General features: G+C 36.7%; 1 protein-coding gene across 1 annotated transcript in view; it reads right to left on the bottom strand.

Moving 5' to 3' along the window:
• Window positions 1–10,750: 10,750 nt before the first annotated feature.
• The window catches only part of LOC149218748 (receptor kinase-like protein Xa21), a 77,507-nt gene continuing 72,487 nt past the window's right edge, over window positions 10,751–15,770 (bottom strand). The window contains exons 2-3 of the mRNA XM_089386624.1: window positions 11,280–11,572; window positions 10,751–11,178 (exon numbers count right to left, since the gene is read on the bottom strand). Of these exons, the coding sequence (XP_089242750.1) occupies window positions 10,751–11,178; window positions 11,280–11,572 (721 nt within the window). The remainder of the gene's footprint in view (window positions 11,179–11,279; window positions 11,573–15,770) is intronic.

Below are 15,770 nucleotides of genomic sequence, written 5' to 3'. Positions count from 1 at the left end.
TCGAGTATATATTGGGAGACCACAATAGGCTTTATCCTTTATCCATAGGAAGCAGTGTGTGCCGCCCTATCGATTACAATGCACTGAACACAGCATTCGGGAATATTGACTACCGTACCATAAAAAGTATTCTGCAGTTTTTCGATTAGTTTGGTAATCCCTCTGTCTAGATTTCCAGAGTAGTCTCTTTCGTTCCTTTTCAGACTCCTTAAAGGAAAAGGTCCATCTGAGCACTTGTCACTTCAGGCTCATTAAAAATCGAAGGCGACTAGAGTCATCTTTTGTTTTTTCTCAACTCTTAAAAATTGAAAAAGCAAGTTGTGTCAAAGCGTCTAAAATTTATTTTAATCGGAATAAATATCACCTTTCCTACGTTGGTCTTAGGTTGAGAAAAATGGAGTCCACCAACCAAGGAGTTCCCCTTGGGGGAAATCCTAGTCCTTTCTCCTCTTGGGGAGATGTTGGTGCACCCCATATGGCCACATTGTCACTTCCAGGATTGACAATCGGCTTGCCCGTATGGCTCTTCTCAACTTCTGTCGTTCAGAACACTGTGATTCCTGAACAATCAAGTCAGCAACTAAACGATACCAAAGTTACCCCCCAACCCTCTACTTCGTCCAATTCTTCCTCTCCTCCTTCCTCTTCGCTTGATGAAGCTGGTAAAGCCAAAAATCAAGTAACTGAGAAGAAGAAGGAGCCAAAGGTGAAAAGGGGCGACCAGGCATCGTCTAGCGAAAATCCACACACTGCACCATCCAGGCCTAAATTGCCATGTGTCATTTGCAAAGGAGACCACTATCATCGAGATTGTCCTTGCATCCCTCGGATATTAAGGGACTGGTATCCTCGTTTGCACAATCCGGTGTCATCTACCTCTGATGGTCATGTTGAAAGTACACCGTCAACTAGTGAAAGTGAAGCCCCTGGACAAAAAGGAAGATGTAGATTTCCTTGTAAAATGTGTGAAGGCGATCATGCCGTCCACCGTTGTCCCTTCTTAGACGAGGCCAAAAGAGTTTTGGACGACCGTCCGGTTTCACCGTTACGGCTTCCTCCTAGATATAAGAAGCTCTTGCCGAGTCCGTCACTAGTTGAAAATCTGGCTGACATGCCCTTGTGGTCAGCCGAAGCGTCTATCATTGAAGATAAACCATCTGAATCCACACCAGACGAAAGTCAAAAGGTCGAGGCAGCAGTTGACCCGGTCTTGCCTTCAGAGGATCCATCTTTAGATGATACAGTCACCGAAGAGAACAAGAATGACACCATCCAAATTGTCTTCGTAAGCATAGACTCCGATGAACATGGAGGCAGTCTACCCGTTCCTTTACTGCAGGAAGGAAGTTCGTCAGAGTCGTATCCAGCCGTCTATTCGGTCCCACCTCCAAGCAACCTAGTTGTTTCCTTCGATTGGAATCTACTAGGCAGACCCCGCTTACCGGCTAGTGTACCATTTCGAATCATTGCTCAAATATACAGAATGGTCATGGCCGGTACCATCATAGATGAAGGGGCTTCTGTGAGTATCCTTTCCTCAACTGCTTGGAAAGTGCTTGGTTCGCCATCGCTTTTGCCTGAGATGAGAAATCTAACAGGCTTTGACAAAGGAACCAGTCGACCGTTAGAGAGCCTTCCCAATGTGCCGATAACATTGAGAAGGAATACCGTTCACATGAACGTAATGGAAGTCCAAGGACCCCTGGATTATAATCTACTCCTTGGACGAGACTATATTTATTGCATGGGAGCCATTGTCTCCTCACTCTTTAGAGTAATGTGTTTTCCGCATGAAGGGAGAGTGGTCAAGCTCATAGACCAGCTTTCATTCCCCGGTTCACACATAGCAAATAGTCATACACCAACCCTGAATGGTCTTTTCACGCAAGGAATGTCTCATCAATCACCAGTCCATCCATCTGATGAGCGCGAGTGACTCGGAGGATATGACTAAAACCTAGGGGGCATGCACCCTGGCCTGTTTCGACAGGAAAACCTTGGGTATAGGGTAGGTTTCCACGGAGGATATATGACTGGCTGACACACCCGTCCATTTTGGAAAATGGGATTAGACCGGAATAAGATACCTCTATTAGAAGGTAGGCCTTTCTCGATAGAACAAATGTTTTGTCTGCAAATTGAAGGGTAACCTGGAAAAGGTAGACCTTTCTCGATAAAACAAATGTTTTGTCTACAAATTGAGGGGTAACCTCGAATCTCTGCTTCACTATACCTGGGGGCATGCAAAACTTTTGGCATGCAAGCGCAGAGCGACCATTTATTTTTTAAATTTATAGGTCCTCTAACCCTTTAAACTCGTAGGATTAGTCGTTTCCTAACTTGCATAAAGAAAGGATGTGGGGCAAAGCTTTGAAAAATGTCGTTTTTATATGAGACATCCTTATTATACGACTGGATCGAGCAGTTTTAACGCGGAATTCAAGCTCGTTAAAAAATAAACATAAGCAATGAGCAAATGTTGCCGCAGAGTTTAAGCTCATTAAAAAATGAACCAATTTCCGGTAAATAACCTTCGTGAATGTATTATCACCAGCCTTTGAAGCCTTGGTTGTGTTCTCATCATCACCTCCACTCTGTATTGGCTAATCATTCACCTCCATTTGATTGTTTACCCTTTTTGAGGAACAGTTGCGAAGAGTGATCCTGTTAGCCATCCTTATGACACTGCCATGATTGGAAATTTCCAAACCTTACCTGGAATCAGCTGGTACCCGAATTTATCACTCGTTCCTCAAAAAATGAGTCTCCTTTAAGCTCTTTTCAACTGACTCGTAAAATATTAAAATATTGCCGAGCCATTGGCCTCTCCAGCTCATTAAAGGGACCGGAAGTGCTATCCCTCCTTTAGATTTTAATCTTTTTGGACTTGAAGGATTATTACACAAAAAGATTGAGCGCTTGTTTTGTTCGGCTCATTAAAAGTACCGAAAATTCATCCCTTTTGTATTGTTTTATACTTTTTCGGACTCAAGGGATTATATGATGAAAAAGGATTATTGGAGTTTTCTTTACGTCCCTTTTTGAGACTCTCTAAAATTGAAAAGGACCGAGTTATCCTTGTCGTTAAACTCGTTAAAACCGAATAGCGACAAACTTGTCCATACAAAAAAGAACGAGTTTCACTATCGCTAGGCTCATTAAAACATAGCGATGGGTTTGCCTGAAGGGAAAATTATAGAACAAGCATATGTTATCCTCCTCAAGCTTGAAAAAAATAAATAGGTACTGGTCAGCAATGGTTGGGGAAAAAATAGGGAAGAAAACTTGAAGAAACTTTATTGGTAGCAAGTCGCTCTTGAACATGACACTTTCACTCCGCATCCGAGTCGGATTGGGTTGTTCCATTCACTGGTCACATCACCATGGTTCCGTCACACCATCCATATTTGGGGTTAATGTTACCGATTCATCATGTCAGTGTCGCCGATATGCTCAAGAGAAGTCGCTCAGAGAATTCACCTGTGTCTCACCCACTGCAATACATTTACGCTCCATTCTTTCATGACCGCCACCCTGAACCTTATATCACCAGATCGTTTTCACCTCCATTAAAATCATTTGCTCTGTTCCATGTCATTGATGTGGGATTCACTAAGGCCCTCCTATGACGGATCGCTTCTTGTTGACATCAGCTCATTGTCCAAGAAGTGGATCTAGGAACAACCCTTTCAGTACTTTGAAGCTTGCATGCCTCAATGGCAAGTTTCTCACTTCCGGCGACAGGTTTACATCAATGGCCTTCGACCGAAAGATTTTTCGTGGTGTTCGACACCAAGTCCCTTATTCACACCACGTGAATTGTACTGTAGTACCTTGAGGGTCATCATCATTATCAGTGATTCCTCTCGCGCCTGTTAACAGCTTACATCATTGGCTGGTAATTAGGCGATGTCTTTCCATGTTCGACTCCAGAACATCTCTCACATGGATCGACTTGTACTTTGAGTGAAGATCGAACGAGATTGAAGACCCCGGATCTAGTTTCATCCATCTGGGCTGCGATATATATTCAGGAAAATAAAGACATCAAATGTACATCATTACTGCACAGATAATCATCCAACCTAAGGGATGATGGCTCTACCAGAATCATCAGTCTACACTCAGACGATTGTCTGTCTTATGTACATGAAAATGAATTTATAAAGCTGAGCATGGGAATGCCCGCCTCAACTAGATCATGAAAATATTATGAAGATAATGTATTGTATTATATCTTATTACAGGTCGCCTTCCAGCTTGAAAGAACTTCAGATCCTCATGATAAAGCATTTCACCCGACATCAATAGATTAACGACCTCATGCTTTAGGGGGCAACTGTTATAGACATTTTTGGGCACTGCAACCCCAATCATAAATGTCCATAAACCAAGGGCTCTTAAGTCCCTAAAAGTGTTGTTCCAACCTCTAAAAGAACAAGGTCAACTGATTACATCTTCTCCCAGAAGTTCTCCATGAAAAACTGCTCAGAACTGGTCAAAACTGGACCATCTCACCTGCTCCATGGTCAAAGTGCGATGCATCCCACCTAAATACACACAGGAGGTGTGATGCATCTTGAAAATCCCTTCTATGGGGTGCAATGGGCGAGAGTGGACAAATGGCAGGGTCAATCTGCAAGGTGGAGAATCATGGAATCTTCTAGAAACTTCTCCTGTGACACTTGCCTCTCTGCATTCGCCCAGTGATGAGTAAGAGATCATCAATCTCCAAGTGGAATCAAGAACTATCAGAGAGAGGACACTAATCAAATCTCAAAAGCTGACTCACCCTCCTTGCAAACATCTATATATGGATCCCTCATCCCAGAGATCTAGAGGCTGGAATTTTGTATCTTGTAAGGAAGTGTCGTTGGTTTCTTGGTGCAATATCATAGTGTTGGGTGATCTAAGCTTTTATGAGGTGAAGAAGGGCTTTCTTGCTGAGAGGATGATGCTAGGTCAAAACAATTGGTTGTAATCCTCTTTTCTATTCTTGATTATCAATAAATCTATTCAAGTTTTCCTCCATATTCTTGTATGATTGATGATATATGCATTTGTGTGGTCAATATATATATGGTCCTATATTGCTTATGATAATAGATCTATGTTCTTGGATAGTGTTATGCCGCTTTGATTCTACAGGTGCTCTTTGAAGCTGGGTAGACGAGGAAGCAAGTGGTAAAGATCTATCAGAAGGGAGAGGAATCAAGCAAGGAACCAAGTGCAAGAAAGAGGTTGGTCTCCTTTATTCCCCTCTTATCTATTTCTCATAAAGGAAAACGAAAGTAGTTTTAGTTTGTTTGTTTCTAAGGTAGCTACCAGCCTTAGTGGGACTAGCAGCTCTGCATAGACACTAGATTTCCCGATAACAAGGTGTCAGTTCATCACTTATGGCTTCGAAGAACAAAGGTGAGAGAGAAGGAAGTGTGGCTTGGCAAGGAACTTGTTGTGAAAACAAGGGAGTATAGAAGATTGTATATTATGTCCATGATTTTGGGGACCAAAAGCTCCTTAGTAGGGAGAAATGATCCAGGTGGCTCCAGAAACACTCAATGATCAAAAAAGGCTTAGGAAAAGCTCAAAAATCAAGGTTCTTGTATTTCTATGAAATTAGGATGAGATCGAAGAGCTTGTCACAATATTTCCAGCAACGCAAATGATACCTCAATTTGACATCGTATGTGAAAGTTATAGCTAGTCAAAAGTTTGGTCAACTAGGTCCCTTGGCTAAAGTTAGCAGAGTGCCAACTAGATTTGGAGCTCGAAAAAATCTGTAAGAACCACTAAATTTGGCGGAAATTAACAAGGAAACAGTTTAGCACTTTACAGCAACGGTTTCCAGCAACGGGAATTGGAGAAATTGTCCCCTACTTAAAAAATGGTGACCCCAAAAATTTGGTCAGAAATTTAGAACTAATTTATTTTTATAAAATGAAACAATATTAAAAAAGGGGGATGGCAGGCCACCACCCCTCCCCTACCCCACACACACACATATACATATAATTGGGGGGAGGGGGAAGGGGGCAATGGTGGACCCGTCACCCAACAACCCATGGCCATACCAAAATGGAAACGACATATGTGATGGGGCCTGTGGGGATCGAACCCTCCTTGCCAACTCGGTTGGCCCGCAAACGGGTAGCCCCCAAACTTAGCTATGCCACCTTATAAAATATAAACCACCAATTAAATTAGCTTGAGCGGGTATTGAACCCGGGACCCATGGAACTAATCCTCACCTTCCAACCAACAAGTCAGGTACATCAATGGTTGTAAAGTTCGCTACATTTTGTATATAAATCAATTTTTTCCATTTGAGTGGGGGAAGGAGAGTGCCAAACTAAATGGAATCAGGATCAAAGAGGCTGAATGGAACCCCGCCCAGGCATAGTTCCTGAGGAGGAATATTATGGAGAATATTCTTTCATGCAGGGGATTCATAAGGAATCTAAAAGATTCCCTTGGAGCTAATTTTTAATAGTGGCAGAATCATGCTAAATTTTTACTAAAATTTATTAGTTTTTTGCAAGGAGTTTGATGGTGTAATTAGTGTCTTCATATGAGCATCATAAGTTTTGTCAACCCGCAGAGAAAAATCTTTATGGAATCTTGAGGAATCTAAAAGACTCCTTAGAGGGCCGAAAATGACAGTTTCAAAACCAAGCTGACTTTATACTCATTCTTCTCTTTTTTTCACAAGGAAAATGATGTTGTGATCTGTTTCCTCATCTAAGGAGCCCAATTCTATTCAATCCGTAAGAAGGAATATTTGAGATTCCCCGGGGTCTAGATTTTGACAAAACCATAAAAGGGTCGAGTTTGTAGTCATTCTTCACGATTTTTCGCCAAGAATTCAACGACGCAATCCATTTCTTTAGCAAAGGTGTGCATTTTAAAGACATCCCCAGAATTGGAGGTATAAGGTGTCCTTTTCACATGCATGTAATTTTATTTTTGTTGAAGATTAATGAAAGAGACCTCCCCACTTTGAGCAGATCCTAGAGACATAGTCAAAACTGGGTGAACTCCATTATCAACTTGTTTATGTCTCTTCTTCACATGGTTGCTTTTCATTTCCATTTATTTTGTGTGTATGCATGCTATTGTTATATGCCCTTTTAAATGAAATTTTGTATGCATATTTCAAGTGAAAATATCTGGATCACATATAGGTACTATCAATATAAAATTGTTGTAAGTTACTGTTTTCTGTTAGTATATAAGGGATTCGGTATTTATGTATTGTTATCACAATAGAATATTTGCACTTATAATTTATATTGGTTACCGTAGCCAAGTATTTGTATGGACTTCTGTTTATTCTTAGAAACCTACCTCACATACCAATAGCCATAACATATTCAAGTTAAAATTTCACCCATCTTGGTAACCCTCCAGTTACAGACATGTACTTATTTACATTTAACGTAATACATTGTATTTTCAATCATATTCACATTCCAAGAAAAATAATGGTATTTTACATAGAACTTATGTATTTAATCACTCTCATTTGCTATAAATACTTATCCATTATACCGGGTTGTCCAAAAATTCACTACGTAACCACACCAACCAATCGCGAGAAAGACAATACGTCCTTTTCTCTCCCTCTAGCAATATTTATACCAGAACAATTATTTTCATCACTGCCCCAATAAGATTCATCCTAAGGCCTCAAAACCCCCTAAGTTCAATCCCGATTCAAACATCAATCTTGAGGTTCCCACTTGCTCTCTCTCGAGCTCAAGAATGTCTCACGGTAGTGTCGTGCCCCATCCTCACAATGTCCTGTGTAGATTTATGAATCCAATTTCCCTTCCCCTTGTTTCCTCCAACTTCCTCCTTGGTAGCCTTCCTTCGCCCCCTTCATTTGAGTTTTTCTTTTAAATCTCAAATGAAGCAAAGGTAACTGATTATTTTTAACTATGTGGTTAAAAGCGTGTTTTCTTTTTTTTAAGTTTCCCCAAGTGAATTCCAAGATTCTCTTAACCATTTGTTTAAAAAATAACATAATCATAAACTTTAACCATCCAAATTTTTGTTAGGCTTCCAATTAGCCTACAGGTTTTTAGCCTCAAACAGTAAAATAACTGCAAATAACTCACAAATCACAATGTTTGGAGGGGTGTTATATATATATATATATATATATATATATATATATATATATATATATATATATATATATATATATTTATTTATTTATTTATTTATATATATATCTATATAATATATATATATATATATATATATATATATATTGAAATGAGAGTTTACTTTTCGTATTGATGGGCCATAGTATGGTATGATTAATAATATCCATGGTAAAGTAAGGTGAGTATCCATGATTTAAAGTTTTGTTATATTGTAAGTATTATTTTGGTTGTGAAATGAGAGATGGTTTTTGGGCATGTGGTATTCATGAGCCATCATATAGGCATATGGTATGGTATGGTTAATAATATCCATGGTTAAAATCTTGTTATATTTTGTGTATTAAGTTTTTATGTGCTTATTAATGAAATTTAAATATGGTTACAAAATTATTATTCTAATTTATATGGTAAAATGGATCTTAATTTATACCTACTATTTATATCTTATATATTTTAATGTGATAAAGGTTTAAATATATCTCAAAAGTATTATATTTTTTTTGTTTTAGATTAATAAAAAAATGTTATAAAAATTAAATTCAAATAAAATATTTATAAAATATTTTGATTGTGAAATGAGAGATGATTTTTGGGCATGTTATATTGATGAGGCATTGTATTGGCCCATGTTATTGTGTAGAGTATATACAAGTTAATAATATTTATGGCAAGTGGACGAATATCAGTGGTTAAACATATTATCATAATGTAAGTTTATTGTAAGTATTAAAGTGTTGATGTGCTTATTAATTAAATTTAAATATGGTTACATAATCATTATTCTATTTTATAAGGTAAAATATATCTTAACTTATTGTTGGTACTTATAAGTTATATATTTTAATGTAATAGGTATATTATGATTTTCTTTTACTCCATATTACATATAAATATTTATCAACTAGAAATTAGACATATTAATATAAATTCAACATATTAAACCGATATGTAAAAATATTTGAGAACTTTCATATATTACATCTATATATCTATAAAATGCCTCTATACACAAAAATAAAAAAAAATTCACCTAAATATTTCATTTTAATTATAATACATTTTCAAATTCATTGCCAAACAAATATATTTTTAAAAATAACAATCTCCAAATATTATTCATAACTTGATTTCCACCCAAAATATAACTATACATCACCACAACTATCTTACATAAACTACTACATATAAAAACAACCATCCTTTATTTATCACAAAAAAATTAATTTTAAAATTAATCATCTCAAAATATCATTCATGACTTGATTTCCATCCTCATTATATTTACATTTATAGCTATCTACTTTATCCATTGGAAAAAATGAAAAGTTTTTTCAAAATCGTAATAATTACAATTCAATTACATATATGAAACAAGTATGGATACTAAAGTAAATGTGACGAAAAGATAGTTGTTGCGGAAGGTTAGACTCTTTCCAGTCTTAATGTATAATATCAAGAAGATTAATCAATATTATGTGCCGTTATCATGTATCGTTCTATGATGATTCTTATCCGTTAAGAGAGTAAAAAGTGATTTTTCAGATTATGGATAAATAAAAATATAATAATTTTATAAATAAATAGAAATTATGAAAAATTTATACTAACAAAGTTTCTATGGTTTATTTAATATGAGTTAAATCTATTAAAAAATGGTTACGTCTTTTATTATAGCTAAATGGATAAAAAATGATGAGGCTCGGGTTTTGAATATTTTTGGGATTCCCAGTTATAATTGGAGAAGATGAACTTTGTAGGATGTGGGCAATAGTTAATCAGTTAACTGAAATTAACAGAACCTAAAACCTCCATCATTTGGTGAAATTTCTAGTAATGAAATGCACAAATGCTTCAATTTGTGAGATTACTCTATATTTGTACATGATAGGAAATGTTCTCTATATTTGTACAAGATAGAAAATGTTCTCTATATTTGTACATGATAGGAAATGTTCTTTATATTTGTACTAGATAGAAAATGTTTTTGGAGTTAGAAAATGTTTTGCATAATGGTCTGCACATGTTCTATCACTGTTAGTTGATGATGTCAAGAGGGTTAAATGGTCAAAATAGTATTATCACTGTTAGTTGACAATGTCAAAAGGGTTAAATGGTTAAAATTCTAATACTATTTATGTTTTCCAATACTCTAATTATATTAACATAATCAAACATGAGAGATATTTAAATCTAAATAGCCATTAAAGTGATGCATTTATTTTTTTTCGAAGTCAGTGGGTTAGGACATCTTCCCATAAAAGAAACTCAGAATGCAAAACGCTCAGAATCCGAAATAGTATAGTGTTGATAACATAATATGGAAATGAAATCTAAGCCAAACATCACCTCAATAAAAAAAACTACACATAATTACGTTTAATAAACATTAGTTCTTATCCTTAGACTATTTGGAGCATTGTTGCACATAGAGCTCCCAAGCAATAGTAAGAATCTGGTTTCATAATAGAATTAGGTGTGATCCTTGAGCTTTGCTTAGGTGTAAAAAAGAATAAAAATAGTCCCACATAGCATTTGCAGCTAGATGAATACAAATCTTTAAAAATTAAAATATAGAGCTTTGATCACTTGATGTCATTGCATTGTATTTCAATTATTATTGGAAAGCATACAGATATGCTTTGTCTCTTTGAATCAGCATTATTTCCCACCAATTCATCTCTAAGACTTTCCAACACAATTGACACATCTCTCATGTTTGGGCGTTCTTTGGGCGAATCTTTTGAGTAGAGAAAACCAACACGTACTAAATAAAGTAGGCATTTATATGTATCACTTTCTTTAATTTCATCTCCATCCATCTCATTCAAGAGATGACTATCAATTATCTCTTTCACTCTATTTGGAAATGCTAAGTTCGCCCACTTATGCAAGTTCAACTCTGCTGCAAACATGTTACTAGTTGGCCTTTTTCTAGTAAGCATTTCCAATAATAGAATTCCATAGCAATAAACATTTCCTTTAGTGGAAACCCTCTCCCCCAATCCATACTCTGCAGTTAAGGAAACTTTGATCAAAACTTATTCAACAAATCCAATATAATTTTTTTGTGAAGAAAGTACAAATCAAAATAATGTTATTGAAGATCTATACCTGGTGCAATGTAACCCATTGATCCTTTCAGAACAACTGTTGAAGTTAGTGAATCACTAGTGGTTCCACCAATTAATTTTGCAATCCCAAAATCTGTTACATGACCAAACACGTTTTCATCCAACAACACATTGCTTGGTTTTATATCATAGTGCAATACTTGCATAGGAGAATCATGATGAAGATACTCCATGGCATTTGCCACATCTATGGCAATGTCCAACCTTTTTTCCAATCCCAACTCACATACATCATTGTTGTCATCTTCATTAGGATACAAATGCTTCTCTAAGCTTCCATTACACATAAAGTTGAACACTAAAGCTTTGAAATGGAGGTTGGAACATGTGGCTATGATTCTCATAATATTTCAGTGTCGCACCTTTTGCAAGGACTTCCACTCTACTTTAAAACTCTTCAGAACTTGTTCATTTTTGGCAAATGGAAAGCCTTCACCGCAAAAAGCGTACCATCACTCAAAAGTCCTTTGTACACTGATCCAAAACTACCCTTCCCCAACAAGTTGGCCTTGCTAAATCCATTAGTTGCTCTAGAAAGCTCTTGATATGATATACTTCCATGCACTAATTTATGGAAAATAACTTGTGGAAAATCAATGTTTTGTATATGTAAATACCTTCTTGAGAGGAATCCCAAAAGTATACAACATGATATAAAACCAATACCGCCAACAATTGGAAATAACACTTTTCTCAAAACATCAAAATGGCTTCTTGATGTTGGAAATGCTGGTAAGGAAAATAATTATGGTCCACAGAGACTTGGATTTCCAATTAAGGATATGGCCATGCCTTGATTTGTAGGAAAATCTCCTTTTGATATTTCTCCTTCGAGATTGTTGAAAGATAAAATCAAATAGTGAAGCTCCTTCAACTTGTTGAGAGTAATTGGTATTGTACCCGATAAGGAGTTATTGGACAAATCCAATTCCTTGAGATTTTGTAGATATCCAAGTGAATCTTGAATGGAACCTTTTAACAAATTGTGATATAGATTCAATGATTCCAATGCAATGCAATTTTTGAGCGTCGGTGGAATGACACTAGTTAATAGATTGGCAGAGACATCTATAGCTAAAGAATTTCCAAGTTTCTCTATCTCTAGAGGTAATGGGCCGTCCAAAAAGTTATGTGACAAATTCAAATAAAAACATAAGTAAGGGAGAGTGGTGACTTCTAGTGGTATGCTTCCACTAAATCTATTGTGATACAACTCAAGTAATCCCAAATTCTCATAGTCTCTTAGGCTAGGAGGTATTTTATCTAATAAATAGTTGCGATGAAGATAAATTTTCCATAGTTGCTTAAGATGGCATAAGGAATTGGGGATTTTTCCAGAAAGCATGTTTTTACTAATATCTAGGAAGCCAAGATGCTTCAATTGTTTAAAATCATCAGGAATTTTTCCTTCTAATTTGTTGTTTCCTAAATCCTAAATTTCTATTTTTTGAAGGCTGCCTAATGGTGGTATACTACCATTTAATAGATTTCCACTTAAATTTAGAAAGATCAAGTTTCTAAGATTCCCAATATGTGTAGGGATGTTACCTTCTATTAAGTTGCTTGATAATAACAAGTAAGACAAATTGGGAGAAAGCATGGTTATCCCAAGGGGAAAAACACCACTTAATTTATTACGATTTAAATCTAGCTCTTTTAGGTGAGAACAATTCGTAAGAGTTGTAAAAAAGGGCATAGTTGTAGTGCTTCCACTATCGAGTTGATTGGACTCTAAGTCTAACTCTTCAAGGAGTGATAACTTACCCAACTCTACTGGCACACTCCCACTCAACATATTGTCTCCAAGACCCACTCTCATCAACTAGGAACAATTTCCAATGGAATTTGGGATGTGTTAGTGTCAGTGTCTTCACACTTCCATCAGTGATCAAATTGCTCTTTTGCACGCATATTAGGTGTCTCATTTGATCAGCTGCATTCCATTAGGTCATGGATCAACTGATGGTAGTGGTTTCATTTTAGATTCCCTCATTTTTTATACCCGTTGGCTTGTTCAAAACCTCTTTTCAGTCATTTATAGTCATTTCAGTTCATTTCATTCAGTTTTAGGGTTTAGTTTCACTAGGTCTTAGGGTTTGTCATCATGGTCATCCAAAATTGAATAAAAAGGTCAGCAGGCACATGAGGAGGATAAATAGGTTCATAAAATCATAAATTTACTTCTGATATGCTCAATAAATCGTTTTTACCTCAAAACTTTGTTTTGAAGTGAAAACAGAGTTTTTCCATTTTTTGTAAAGAATTTCATGTAATTTAAGTATTCCTATATGTAATAAGCTCAGCAGTTGTTCCTAGTCACCTTGCCAACTCCTGCTACTGCAAAAAATAAAAACACCAAGACATCAATCCATCAAAGTGCCAAGAAAAAGTCAAACTTCTAATTGAAAAACAGAGTTTTTGAGAAAAGTGACTAAGACTTTATAAAAGTGGGTTTGTATTGAGGAAAAATTAAAGTGCATCATATATAAAGCAAATTCATGCTAGCTATTCATTTCATTGTGCAAAAAGTCAATTGGAGAGACAAAATCTTGTTTTGAAGGGAAATTGAGCAAAAGAGGAAGAAAACCCAGAGTTTGCAGCAAATTTTCCTGGCGTTGCGCATCAGAGGGTTAGCGTTGCGCATCAGACAACTTTTCTCTGTGTTAAATTACACAAGCGTTGCGCATCAGGCAAGTGTTGTGCATTGGCTAGGGAGGTTCCAAACCCACTCAAATTCATCTCAAACTCTCCCAAATGCTGCATTCACCTCCTACAAGTAAGTGTTCATCTATCTTGAGCTGAAATAAGTCTTCCTCATCTTTTGTACATGAGCTTTGCTTCCTAAAATCAAAACCCTAGCTTGCCTCCATACTTTTTGTCACCTCATTCCAAAAGTTTCACACCATTGAAAAACCAACATCCTTTGTCCCCTTTCCCAAACTTCATTGCACTATAAACTACCCATTGATTCTATTTTCCCTTTCCCTATTCCCCTAAGAAACTAATCCCCTTTATCTAACCCTAAGTCCCTCATACATCAAAACCCTAGCTCCCCAAAATCCATCCCTTCATTCCCCTACTCCACTTCATTACTATTGCTCCATTTGCAAAATCTCTTCACACTCATCTTCTGTGTCCCCACCCATTATCATTGTTCACCATATCATCATCACATTATATCATAGAGGCAAACATGGAAAGAAGCAGTGAATCAGATTTTGAAGAAGACACACTTAGTGATAGCTCAAGGGAAAGAAATGTGCAGTCCAGGAAGCCTCACAAAGGTGGAAAAATCATTAGGGAGGAACCTATCAGCATGAGTGATCTCCTTGCTTGCCCACTAGCTACCACGTGTTTCAGATGTCAGTCTTGTTTTGAGTTTTGTGAAACGGTTGAGACTGTCAAATTTCACCATGAGTTAGCAAGGCAGTTTGTGATAAACATGGATAACAATATGGTACATCTTGTTGGGGTCAATTTCACTCTTTCACCAACTATCATTGCAGAGGCCACAAGAATGCCAGATGTAGGGGAAAAGTGGAACAAAAGGCAAAATATCAGTAAGCAGCATTATGAGCCTTATATCAAGGCCAAGTACCATGGTAAACTTAGCAGGGTGTTTCCTTTCAAATTCTTGGAGGACTGATATGTTCCACTCATGAAACTTATCATCAAATATTTTACATATGAGGGTAGGCTCTCCAGACTTTATGCCTACCACATCAGATTTCTTATGCACTTCACCAGGGTCAAAATGATGAGCATTCCTTATTTCATATGTAAAAACATAGAGAGGATGACAATGATTGCAAAAAGAAAACCATATCCACAACATCTCAATAGTATTTATCATTTTTATGTCATCAAAATTGTTGTTTTACATCAGCTCACTCAGTTGGGAGTGTCATGGGAAAATTTCATTTCCCATGAATGCTTCAAGGGGCCTCAAGTATTTTCAGATCCTCAAGAGGAAGGTGAGCCTTCCGGGCAACAAAAGTAGTCTGAAAGTAAAACAGAGGAGTGTCATGCGGAAAGAGTCAATTTTGCGGACAAAACTGACCTCCCTAGAAGCTAAGGATTTCTAGTGACAAACAAGACAATCAAGCACTATCTTTCCCTAAATATGGATTTAAAATACAAGCAACCAAGTGTTTAAAGCATACCTTTAGTCCAACGCTATTTGTAGCAACCAAGCCTCTCCAATCCAGATGAGCTCCTCCTTCTCTTTGAAACCTGCATTCACTAACAAGCAAACAATTACATAGCACCTGAATAACTAATATAATAAAACATATTCATCATAAAGACCAAGGAGTATATGAAACAAATTATATATAACAACTTGTTGAGAAAAATGAACTTAATTGTATTAATTGGAAACAAAAGAAACCATTACAACCAGTGCCTTGGTGTTGTGCAGGTCCCTCCCAGGGTCCACCAAGAGTTCTCCTTTACTTTGATCAGCTCACTC

Source organism: Pinus tabuliformis, chromosome Q, assembly GCF_031772625.1.
Source record: "Pinus tabuliformis cultivar Carrire ecotype Pingquan chromosome Q, CPIR1, whole genome shotgun sequence".
NCBI classification, from domain to species: domain Eukaryota; kingdom Viridiplantae; phylum Streptophyta; class Pinopsida; order Pinales; family Pinaceae; genus Pinus; species Pinus tabuliformis.
Note: the sequence above shows the minus strand (reverse complement) of the source record. Positions and strands in the feature narration are given on the sequence as shown.